The sequence below is a fragment of the Oryx dammah genome, unplaced genomic scaffold, assembly GCF_014754425.2.
Source record: "Oryx dammah isolate SB20612 unplaced genomic scaffold, SCBI_Odam_1.1 HiC_scaffold_8, whole genome shotgun sequence".
Taxonomy (NCBI): Eukaryota; Metazoa; Chordata; class Mammalia; order Artiodactyla; family Bovidae; genus Oryx; species Oryx dammah.
In genome coordinates this window covers 54,408,633-54,419,652 of record NW_024070192.1, presented here as the reverse complement: position 1 = coordinate 54,419,652, position 11,020 = coordinate 54,408,633, and the positions used below count along the sequence as shown (strand labels likewise).

Genomic DNA, 11,020 nt, shown 5'->3' with positions numbered 1-11,020 from the left:
TTGCTCGTGGGGAGCGGCCTCCACAGCGGGGTCGCTCCCCTCCCCACGGCCTGGCGAGGACTGGGCGCGGGAGGGGAGCGTGACGGCCCGGGCGCCGACCCTTTGGCTAGGCGAGTCGGTGACCCTGAGGCTCCGGGGTCCGGCCGTGGGGAAGGCGGGGCGCGCGCGGCCACCTGGACAGACAGGGAGGGGGGCTGCAGGGGGACAGCGAGCCCGTGGGGGACCCGCCCGCGTCTCTCCCAGTCGCACGCAGTCCTTGGAGAAGATGGAAGGCCAGGAGCGGCCGGCGCCCCCCGCCCGCCTGTTTGCGGACGGGCACCTGGTCCTGTGGACGCTGTGCTCGGTGCTGCTGCCCGTGTTCATCACCTTCTGGTGCAGCGTCCAGCGGTCGCGCCGGCAGCTGCACCGCAGGGACATCTTCCGCAAGAGCAAGCACGGCTGGCGGGACACGGACCTGTTCAGCGAGCCCACCTACTGCTGTGTGTGCGCGCAGCACATCCTGCAGGGCGCCTTCTGCGACTGCTGTGGGCTGCGCGTGGACGAGGGCTGCCTCAAGAAGGCCGACAAGCGCTTCCCCTGCAAGGAGATCATGCTCAAGAGTGACAGCAAGGCCGTGGACGCCATGCCCCACCACTGGATCCGAGGAAACGTCCCCCTATGCAGTTACTGTGTGGTTTGCAAGCAGCAGTGCGGCAACCAGCCCAAGCTCTGCGATTACAGGTACGGCTTCGGTGGGTCCTGATTGCCCCACAGTGCTTGGAGGGAGTCAAGCTTTTCAAAGAGTGGGTGTCAGCAGCCTGCTTTGATCGCCACAAAAGACCTCACCTGCCCACTTAGAGGAAACAAGTTAATATATAGCCCTGGAATGGTGGAACGAGGCAGCTTTGCAGTAGTTATTTGTCGAGTGCTTCTGGCCCACACTCCTTAGCCAACCTGCCCTTTTTGGGTAATAAAACTTGGCTCTTAACTTTCATCCAGAGGTCTCTAAGTGCTGCAGACTTTATGGCCAATGTATGCTATATTCTAACTTTTGTTAATTATTGATTAGCTCCATTTTGCATAAAGAAAAATGAAGTATGGACCAGTTAATTTTTCCCTAAAATTGCAAAACTGATTCATCCTAGGTTTTGTATTATGAATGTACAATGAAAACAAGTGTCTTTCCAGGGCAGCACTTTAGGTATCTTTTCTTAATATAGGGTTGGTGCTATAGTGCACACTCCGAAAGAACACTTAAAGGAATACTCCTTTTGCCAGATGGTCTTTCAGGACCTTTGGCATCTTAGCCAAGCGACTTTGATTAAGCCAAGAATATTTTAATAGCTTTTAAATACACATTTGTGTACTTAAATATTGTCTGAAAATAGGTGAAGCTGTTCTTTGCTTGTGTTAGACTTTGGTAATAAAAGGGGATGCTTCTCTGCAGATTATCTGTGCTAATTCGTTTTACATTTGAGAGAATTTGATAGAGAATTTTACTCAATAGTAAAATAGAATTGGCCTTCAGAATTTCTAACCTCCAGTACAGTCTTGCCTCTGCCTTAAGTCTGGACATCTTCATTGTGTTGGCTTTTGTTTCTGACAAGTTGAAAAGTCCCTAGCCATGTTTAAGAACAGAAATAGAAAACTGGCATGAGATAGCAGGTTACTTTTTTTGTTTGTATTTTGTTTTTAAAAGTCCTTTTTTTAAATTAGCATGAGCACTGTTATATCAGCAATTATTTCTAACATTTTACACATCAGATTAAGACTTTTAAAATATACTTGAACAACTACAGTTTTATAACCATTTTTACTTGATATCTTTCAAATTTAGGTGTCCTTTTGGCCTTAGTGAGAGCTCAGTTACCAGTATCTTTTTAAAATTTTTTCATAATTCTCTTGCTAGTTAAACTTTTAGTCTTAGAGAATTGGGATTGGTTTAAATGAAGGCATGAATTAAGTATTATTTCCTTCCCTTCTTTTTGTCTATGCAGAATTAGATTAAAATGATTTCTGTAAATATCTTAACTGCATTTCAGTTACTCCTTAGCAAATAATCACAGTGCTCTGATTCTCCAATTAAGTGATCTTTCTAGAAATACATATCTGATGGGGTCTCTGTTTAAAACCCTTCCATAACCCCCATCACTTACAGTGATGGTCTTTCAGTATAAACTCCAGGTGCTTAACGTGGTATATAAGGTCCTTGTGATCTCTGGACCATGCCTGCCCTTTTAGTCTTATCTACCACTGTCTGCATTAAGCTTTATGCACCAGCAACATCAGGCTGGTTGTTTCCTTTAAATAGCAACTTTTCATATTACCCTTCTTTTCCTCAAGGCTCAAGTATCCTCCTCCTGGCTAGCTTCTTGGCATCCTTAATGACTATCTTGTGCCCTTTCCTCCAGGAATCCTTCCCTAGTCTACTCATCCCTGCCCCTAATTTTTCCTTCTTGATGATGACATAATATCCTGTGTATCAGTGGTTCTTGAAATAAGGTCCCCAGACTAGCAGCATCAGTATCACTCAGAAACTTGTTAGAAATGCAAATTCTAACACAGATTTAGATTAGCACACAGAATAAAAACCAGATGTTTGCATCTAACACAAAATGAAATAAAAATATTTGCATTATTTGAGACATACTTAAACCAAAAAATTATTTGTTGTTTATCTACAATCCAGATTTAACTGAGCATCTTCTATTTTTCCTGGCAATATTAGCCTCACCCCAGACCCACTGGATCAGAAACTTGGGCTGGGAACCAATAATCTTTGCTTTAACAGGCCCTGCAGCTGATTCTAAAGTTTAAGAATTACTGCTATATTTATGTACTTCTTAAACATGAGCCTCTGTCCTTAAAGACCTCCTTTTCCTTCTTAGCTTGTTCTCCGGGTTACTGAGCAGTCTCTCCCTAGCATGCTAGAACCCTTAACCCGTGGTAAAAATGTTACAATTTAGGAAATGTTTATTATTCCCAGAAGAAAGGGGCAGTGACCTGAAATATTAATAGTATGTATTCTGCAATGCTCTGATTTATTTTAGCTGATCATTTTATGTAGGGTTACAGTCTGCTGTGACCTTCTGCAGTAATGAGATATTTCAGATAAAGAAACTAAATATTTATAACCTTTAAACACAGACCAGACTGTCCTTCTTTGGATTTTATCCAGCCCTGGGGAGGGTTCCTTCTGTGACTGCCTCACATTCTTAGGAAGTCCAAGATTTCAAGTAAACCATGAAGACTATTCCATTAGATAGAATTTCAAAGGGCCATGTGATAATTGATTTTAAAACCTGCAACCCAGTTAAAAACTACAGAATAAGTAACAAAGGACTTTTAGTTTAACCCCATTGTCATTATTTAGGTTTCCCATGTTAAACATCTGTTTTGTGCCAGGTGCTGTGTTGGGTCCTGTTTTCCCTGTAGCTTTCTTTCTTTTTTGTGTTTCCTGCTTCCACCTCACCCATGGCAGAGTGTGTTTGCACCTAGTATCCTCTCATCTCTCGCCCCACGCTGCTTTTCTTTCTTCTCACCTCGTCTGACTAAAATAGGAAGTTGGGTTCTCTTTTTTAAGTATTCATTACGTTATTGAATAAAACTGTGTTCTGTCTCTTGTTAGGAAAACTTTTTGGTTTATATTTTTATTTATAAAACACTTTTATTTATATCCTTTTCTTCACTACACCCCACCCCACATACATACCCACTGTGATTAATAATACAAAACTTCTGACTCTTAGAAAGCAGTGTTGGCAACTTTAGGCTTTGATCTTAACTTCTTGATTTTATGTTCTATTGGTATGTGTTTATTCATTTCATTAATTATGTGAAACAATGAAAGAGAACAAGTTATCTTCTGGAGCAGAGGTGGGCAAACTTTTTCTATAAAGAGCCAAAGCTAAGCATTTCAGGCTTTGCAGAGCGTATAGTCTGTCATAATTAACTCACTCTACCATCCATCATAGTGCAAAACCAGCAAGAGATAGTACATAAATGAATGAGGATCTATATTCCAATAAAACATATTCCCCAAATTAGGAGGCAGATATGTTTGTAGTTTGAACCCCATTCTAACATGAATTTCTTAGGTGACTGTCTCAGTTTCACATATAATTCTGTTGCCTCTTCCAGCATACTGAGAACTGGTACCTTTTGGTAAAGTTACTAAGGGGCAACTTTAGAGAAACTAATAAGCAGTGTTGCCACCAAGTGTTTTTTTTTTTGCCTTGTGAACTTTTTTTTTAATAAAGCAGTCATACTCCTGCACAAAAATACTCATAGGATAATGTTCTATGTGTTCATAAGATGATGAACATGATTATGACTCATGATTATATTTACTTGTCAAAACTCAGAAAATATACATATTTGTAGATTTCATCATATGTAAAATCAAAAGAAAAAAATCTAAACAGTGATATGCCTGCTTGCTGAGGTATTTAGGAGATATTCTAATGTCTGCAATTTACTTTTGTGCACCAAAAAAAAAGCCTTCCCAGGTAGCTCAGATGGTAAAGAATCCACCTGCAGTGCAGGAGACCCCGGGTTTGATCCCTGCATTAGAAAGATCCCCTGGAGAAGGGAATGGCAACCCACTCCAGTATTTCTTGCCTGGAGAATCCCATGGGTAGAGGAGCCTCACGGGCTACAGTCCATGGGTTCTCAGAGAGTCGGGCATGACTGAGTGGCTAACCACACATGAAATGGATAGACTTCAGAAATGAAGCAAAGTAATTACAGTAAGTTACTAATGCTGGAATATGGGTGGTGGGCTTACCTGTGTTGCTGTTAAAAATTTTTTTTCTAATGCAAAACATTTGAAAAAGCAAGGAGACTACCCTTGTATTTTTGGAAATAGTTGCTGAACTATTGAAAGTTGAAATTTCATTAATGTCCACAATTTTTTTTCCAAATGATTCATCAAAATATGAGTTTATTTTGAAAGAAAGAAAATATGAGAGAAAAATGTTAATTAAGAATCAGAGCTAAGGGTTGGTTTAAAGGTATTCATTTTGCTATTCTTTTGACATCTGTGTAAGGGTTTAAAATTTTTCAAAATAGGGAAAGAATAAAGATCATAAACAATCACTCAAAAACATGACTGCTAAAACTAAAATATTAAAATATTACTATTAATGTCTTATTTTCCTATCAGATTTGAAATCTAGATCAAGTAAAACACCAGTTACAAAATATATAAAGAAAACAGGTCTCAATTTTGATTATGGTATTTCTCAGGAAAAATAGAGTGCTGCCTAAGGAGTATATTGGCTTTACTTTCACAGAGCAAAGGCTGATAATAGCCATCATCTTGGTTAAAACAGTCTTTTCTGAGATTTATGAGAATTTAATGAATGATAAAGGTGTCACAAATCAATGGGATAGAAAAGATGACTTTATCAGTCGTGCTTGGACAAGTGCTCTTTGAGAGGAAAACAGTTAACTCTTCATATCACACTCTATACCAAAATAAACTCCAGATGGATTGAAGCAGGAATTGTTAGTTCATGGATAAGGTTCCAGGAAACCTAACACTTTCACGAGATTCTCAGTGGAATCTGTAGCCCCAGAAGGTTAAGAAGCACTGGATTAAAGCTGAATTGTGAGGGGGGGAAATAGCTATAGGTGAATATTTATCTAATTTGGAAAGGTAAAGGTCTTCAAAGCTTGAAAACATTTAAATAAACCACAAAGGGAATATTAAATCTGTCTAGCAAAAAATAAACTTAAGTAGATTAAATAGTAAATTTAAGAGAAAACTGAAATATTTGCGGGAAATAATGACAGAAAAGAAGTTGATATCCTACATTACTAACAGTTATTAAAACGTAGTAAAAGATAGGCTATGAATCAGTTCACAAAACAAGGCAGAAAAATTATTCAGCTTCATCTAGTGATCAAAGATCTCCAAATTAAAACAACGAAGTACTTTTCCACTCATCAGATTATCAAGGAAAAGTGTTGAACAAGTATTAAATATGATGGACACCTTTGTGTGCTGGTTGATACCATTCTGGACAGACATCTCAAGAAACTTAGGAAAACGCATGCCCTTTGATTCAGTAATTTGACTTCTAAAGATTCCAGGGAAATAATCTCATTTATGTTTAAGGTGGTGCATCATGTTGTTTATACATAGACAAACTATCTAAATTTTTTAGAAGGGGGAGGATTAAATGAATTATGTTATGTCCATGTGATGTGATATTATACATCTTTACAAGCTATGTTTAAAAAAAAAAAATAATGGCATAGGACAGAATTCATGATACAATTTCCGAGGAAAAGTACCTCCAGACATATATACATTGTTACCCCTAACATGAAAAATAAATATATGAGGACTATAAAACTGAGATTAAATATATCAGAAAGTTAAGAGTAACTATCTCTAGATGACTTTTATGTCTTTCTATATTTTCTAAATTCTCAAGCATAAGAGGCTTCCCTGGTGGCTCAGGAAAGAATCTGCCTGCAGTGCAGGAGACCTGGGCTTAATTGGCTGGATCGGGAAGATCTAGATTCTAGAATACCCACTTGCAGGCAGTGCCTCCCATACCAGCAAAGTTTACTCTGTCTTGAAAATTGATAGCTCGGTGGGCTACAGACCACGGGGTCACAAAGAGTCGCACACGGCTGAGCAACTTCAGTTTCACTTTCACTTAAAATCAAAACTCCTCCACTGATATGGTGAATTACTGCTTAATTTGATTTGTGCTTTGTTGCAGATTACTAGTTTAATTTGGGCTTCCGGTGGCTCAGCGGTATAGAATCCACCTGCAATGCAAGAGATGTGGGTTCAGTCCCTGGGTCAGGAAGATCCCCTGGAGAAGGGGAATGGCTACCAACTACAGTATTCTTACCTGGAGAATTCCATGAACAGAGGAATCTGGCAGGCTACAGACCATGGGGTTGCGAAGTGTTAAGACACTACTGAGTGCCTAACACTTTTACTTTCAAGCCAATATCACCTAAAATACACTTTTAAAAATTTATTCAAGTAGTTTATGAATATATATTGATGTTTAGAAACTCAAACAGTACAAAAGAACGTAGAGTAAAAAGTGAGTGTTCTTCTCATTCCTCAGTCCCACTTTTCTTCCCAGAGGAAACCGTTGTGAAATAATTCAGAGGGGTTTCCTTTCAGATTATTTTCAATAACAATACACTGGTTTAAAGTGTATAGTAGAGCAGTAAGTGGAGGTAAAATACTTGGGCTATATAAGCAATCAGTTGTAATTTCTCAAGCTTAGGTTGAAAGCAAGTGTTAACAAAGTCTATGATGCAAGTTATTTTACATTTTCCCTCTAACAGATCATGCAGATAATTATAATTTCAGCAGTAATTAGGATTCTTGAGTTAATAGCAGTAATTACTTGACAAAACTGAACATCCAACCGGAAAAAAACAACCTTAAAATAGAAGTCCAAGAGAGTTGACCTTGGGGTGAAAGAGTTTGTATCCTCTTTTTTTTTTTTTTTTTTTATTAGTTACAGCCATTGTTTTCCGTTGGCCTGCTCTTATCTGTACAGTCAGATCTGCCTTATCCGTGAGTGGATTAAATACTTAGTAGATTAATAATAGAAACCTAAGACCTTTGCCAGCACTATTCTCGTTTCATATATGATTTAAACACAGAGACAAATTTGAACATAAATGTCTCTGCCTGTAATTTAGATGTAAACGTATAGATTTGTTTCATATTAACTGCCAATAAGAAATTAACTGTTTTGCTATCTTTGCTGAAGTGGTCACAGATGGTTATAAATCAGGAGGTCTTCAGACTGGGCCTTGAGGAACTCTTCAAGTACTGGGGCCAGTGGAGTGTTTAAGCTGCAGGCCTCTAGGCCTGATGACCCTGTTCCAGCCAAAGCCCAAATACATAGTACAGAGAACCATTATTCTAGACCAGCTTTGCTTATGTGGATTACATCTACTGATATTTACCACATTATAAATTAAAGCTGAGAAACAGTTAAAATATTCACTTTAAAAATAATACTGGTAACAAAATATTTTGTGAAAATAGAGGAAAGTGACATCGTTTTATATTTTTGATGTGGAAGTCAGCTAGAGGCTTGTATCTCTTTCTGCATTCAGTCCGTTGATTTGGCACATACCATAAAGCTTCCAGAAAATTCTACTGTATGCTTTTGATAGAAATGAAGGTGAAATAATATCTTATGTTACTATTAAAATGGTTTCAACCTCAGAGACACCCTGAAATGATCTTCCCTAGACCACACTTTAAGAACTACTGTTAAACAAGTTTATTCAAAGTTTATTGCTCTATTTTGACTGTGTAGAAAGCAATTATAAATTTTTATTTGCCAGATTTTTTCATTAGTGATGAGATTACAATTTGTTTTTTGACAAAAATGATTGGTTTACAGATTAGTATGATTATGGTTTCCAGTTAATTATTCTCTGTTTTTTTCCTTCCCTCAGGTGTGTTTGGTGTCAGAAAACAGTACATGATGAATGTATGAAAAATAGCTTAAGGAATGAAAAGTGTGATTTTGGAGAATTCAAAAACCTCATCATTCCACCAAGTTATTTAACCTTCATTAATCATATGCGTAAAGACAAAAAAACAGATTATGAAATGGTAATCAAAGTTTATTTTTCTTTACATAGTTGATTTCCACAAAGTTATTTAAGTCAGTGTGAAACACTGAGAACTGTGTGTGCGCGAAGAATCATTATGGTAAGCCGTGATACCCTACCCACTTCCTAAAGATGTGCCATGAACTTTGGCACTTGAGCTCCTTCAGGTCTAAGGAGAAATTGGGATGTGTTATATTTTGGGCTTTCCTCCTAGCTCAGTTGGTAGAGAAGCTGCCTATAGTGCAGGAGACCCGGCTTCGATTCCCGGATCGGGAAGATCCCCTGGAGAAGGAAATGGCAGCCCACTCTAGTATTCTTGCCTAGAAAATCCCATGGACAGAGGAGCCTAGAGAACTTAGCGACTAAACCACCACCACCATATTGTGAAAGTGAAAGTGTTAGTCGCATAGACTATACCCTCCAGCCATCCAGGAGCCCTCCAGGCTCCTCTGTCCGTGAGATTTTCCAGGGAAGAATACTGGAGCAGGTAGCCATAAGTCCCAGGAATCTGTATTTGTTTTAAGTTTTCAGATGACTGATGAACAGCCAGGTTTGGGACTCATTATTGTCGGTAAAAAGAAAACAGATTTTTCCTCACACGTTGTTCTGAAGAATGTTTTCCTTTGTGAACCTCATATAGGGTACCTGGAGACAAGAATCTATGTTGCACATTAGATTCTGCCACAAATAATAGTGAACATTCCCACAAGGGAAGTCCAAAATAGACATTTTAAAATTTAAAAACATTATGTTTAATGTTATTGTGATACTTTTAAAAAAAAATACACAACCCCTTATGTCTCTGAATTCCATCTGATATCATAGGAGACTGAGGATCAGCAAGTAAAACCAGGGAACATCTTCATTAATGTTTATACCCACGAGGGGAAGGGGAGAGGAAAGAAGTGGTTAGGTTAGAGAAACAGGAATTTAACTTGATTTAGGGCTTTGTACAAATCTGGATTCTTGAGTATATTTCTGAATACACCATTCAAAAAAATTAAAAAGCTTGAAAATTAGAGTACAGCCAGAAAAGCACAGTCAGGGTTTAGAGAGCAGAGAAGATCAATGTCTCTTCTATGAAGGGCTGAAATGTGTTGCCTGGGAGGCAAGACTAATAAATGATGCTTCCAGTGATTGAACACAACAGTTAGGTGGAAGAACAAATGAGATTATCCCTTACTTCAGGAATCAAAAGTAGAAAGTTACTGAAAGACAGATTTTTAACTCAGTTTAAGTCAAAACTTTCTAGTAATTTGATTTAGCAGTGGAATTCCTTGTTAAGTGAGTTCCTTCTTACATGAGTACCCAAGTGTATACTGGATAACTTATCTAGAATAATGTAGAAGAGATTTATATTAATATATTAAGCAGAAATTAAATTAATTCATCTCTTTCCATTCTTAGAATTCTTTGATTTTTATATTGTACTTACTGGGATAGTTGATTTTTCTCTAGGCAGATTTACAGCACTGTTGTTAATAAGAAATGAAAAACTACTGTCTTTGAGATATTAAGGTCTTTTAATGCACGTTAATTTTTTTAGCTCGCCTCTAAGCTTGGAAAGCAATGGACTCCATTAATAATTCTGGCCAACTCTCGTAGTGGAACTAGCATGGGAGAAGGATTGCTGGGGGAATTCAGGATCCTCCTAAATCCCGTCCAGGTAACCAAAGAGGAGACCTTTCTCTCTGTGGTAATCTTTTTATTTTTAGTTGTACATTTTCCCTAAATTGTAATGGTTGTTAATGCTTTAAGCCAGTAATCACCTGGTTATAGGGAAGAATAATAATTATGAAAATAGTATTGAGCCATCTGAATTTATGAAGAAAGAGGGATTCTCATGGTGGGGATGTAAATGGTACAGCAACTTTAGCAACTACTTGGACAATTTCTTAAAAATTCAAACTTAAATTTCCCATACCACATAGCACTTCTAGGAATCTACCCAACAGAAACGAAAACATATATCCCACAAATACTTTTATGCAGATTTCCATAGCAGCATTTTTCATGAAAGCCCAAAAGTGAAAAGCCCATCAGTCACTGGCTGGATAAAACAAAATCTGACGTACCCATACGAAGGGAATATTCAGTGATAAAAAGGAATGCTAATACATACATACTACAAATTAGATGAACCTCAAAACCATGCTGAGTGAAAGAAGCACAGTGCAGGGGACCGATACTGTATGATCCCTCTTATATGATCTGGTCAGAAAGGGTAAATCTGTAGAGCCAGAGAGTAACTTAGTGATTGCCTAAGACTAGGGCTGGAAATAAGGAGTGACGAATCGGAGAAGGCAATGGCACCCCACTCCAGTACTCTTGCCTGGAAAATCCCATAGAAGGAGGAGCCTGGTAGGCTGCAGTCCGTGGGGTCACTTAGAGTTGGACATGACTCAGTGACTTCACTTTCACTTTT

At 38.4% G+C, this 11,020-nt stretch overlaps 1 protein-coding gene across 1 annotated transcript in view; it reads left to right on the top strand.

Moving 5' to 3' along the window:
- Positions 1-224: 224 nt before the first annotated feature.
- The window catches only part of DGKE (diacylglycerol kinase epsilon), a 29,624-nt gene continuing 18,828 nt past the window's right edge, over positions 225-11,020 (top strand). The window contains exons 1-3 of the mRNA XM_040244281.1: positions 225-720; positions 8,437-8,596; positions 10,142-10,261. Coding sequence (XP_040100215.1) covers positions 266-720; positions 8,437-8,596; positions 10,142-10,261 — 735 coding nt within the window. The 5' untranslated portion in view covers positions 225-265. The remainder of the gene's footprint in view (positions 721-8,436; positions 8,597-10,141; positions 10,262-11,020) is intronic.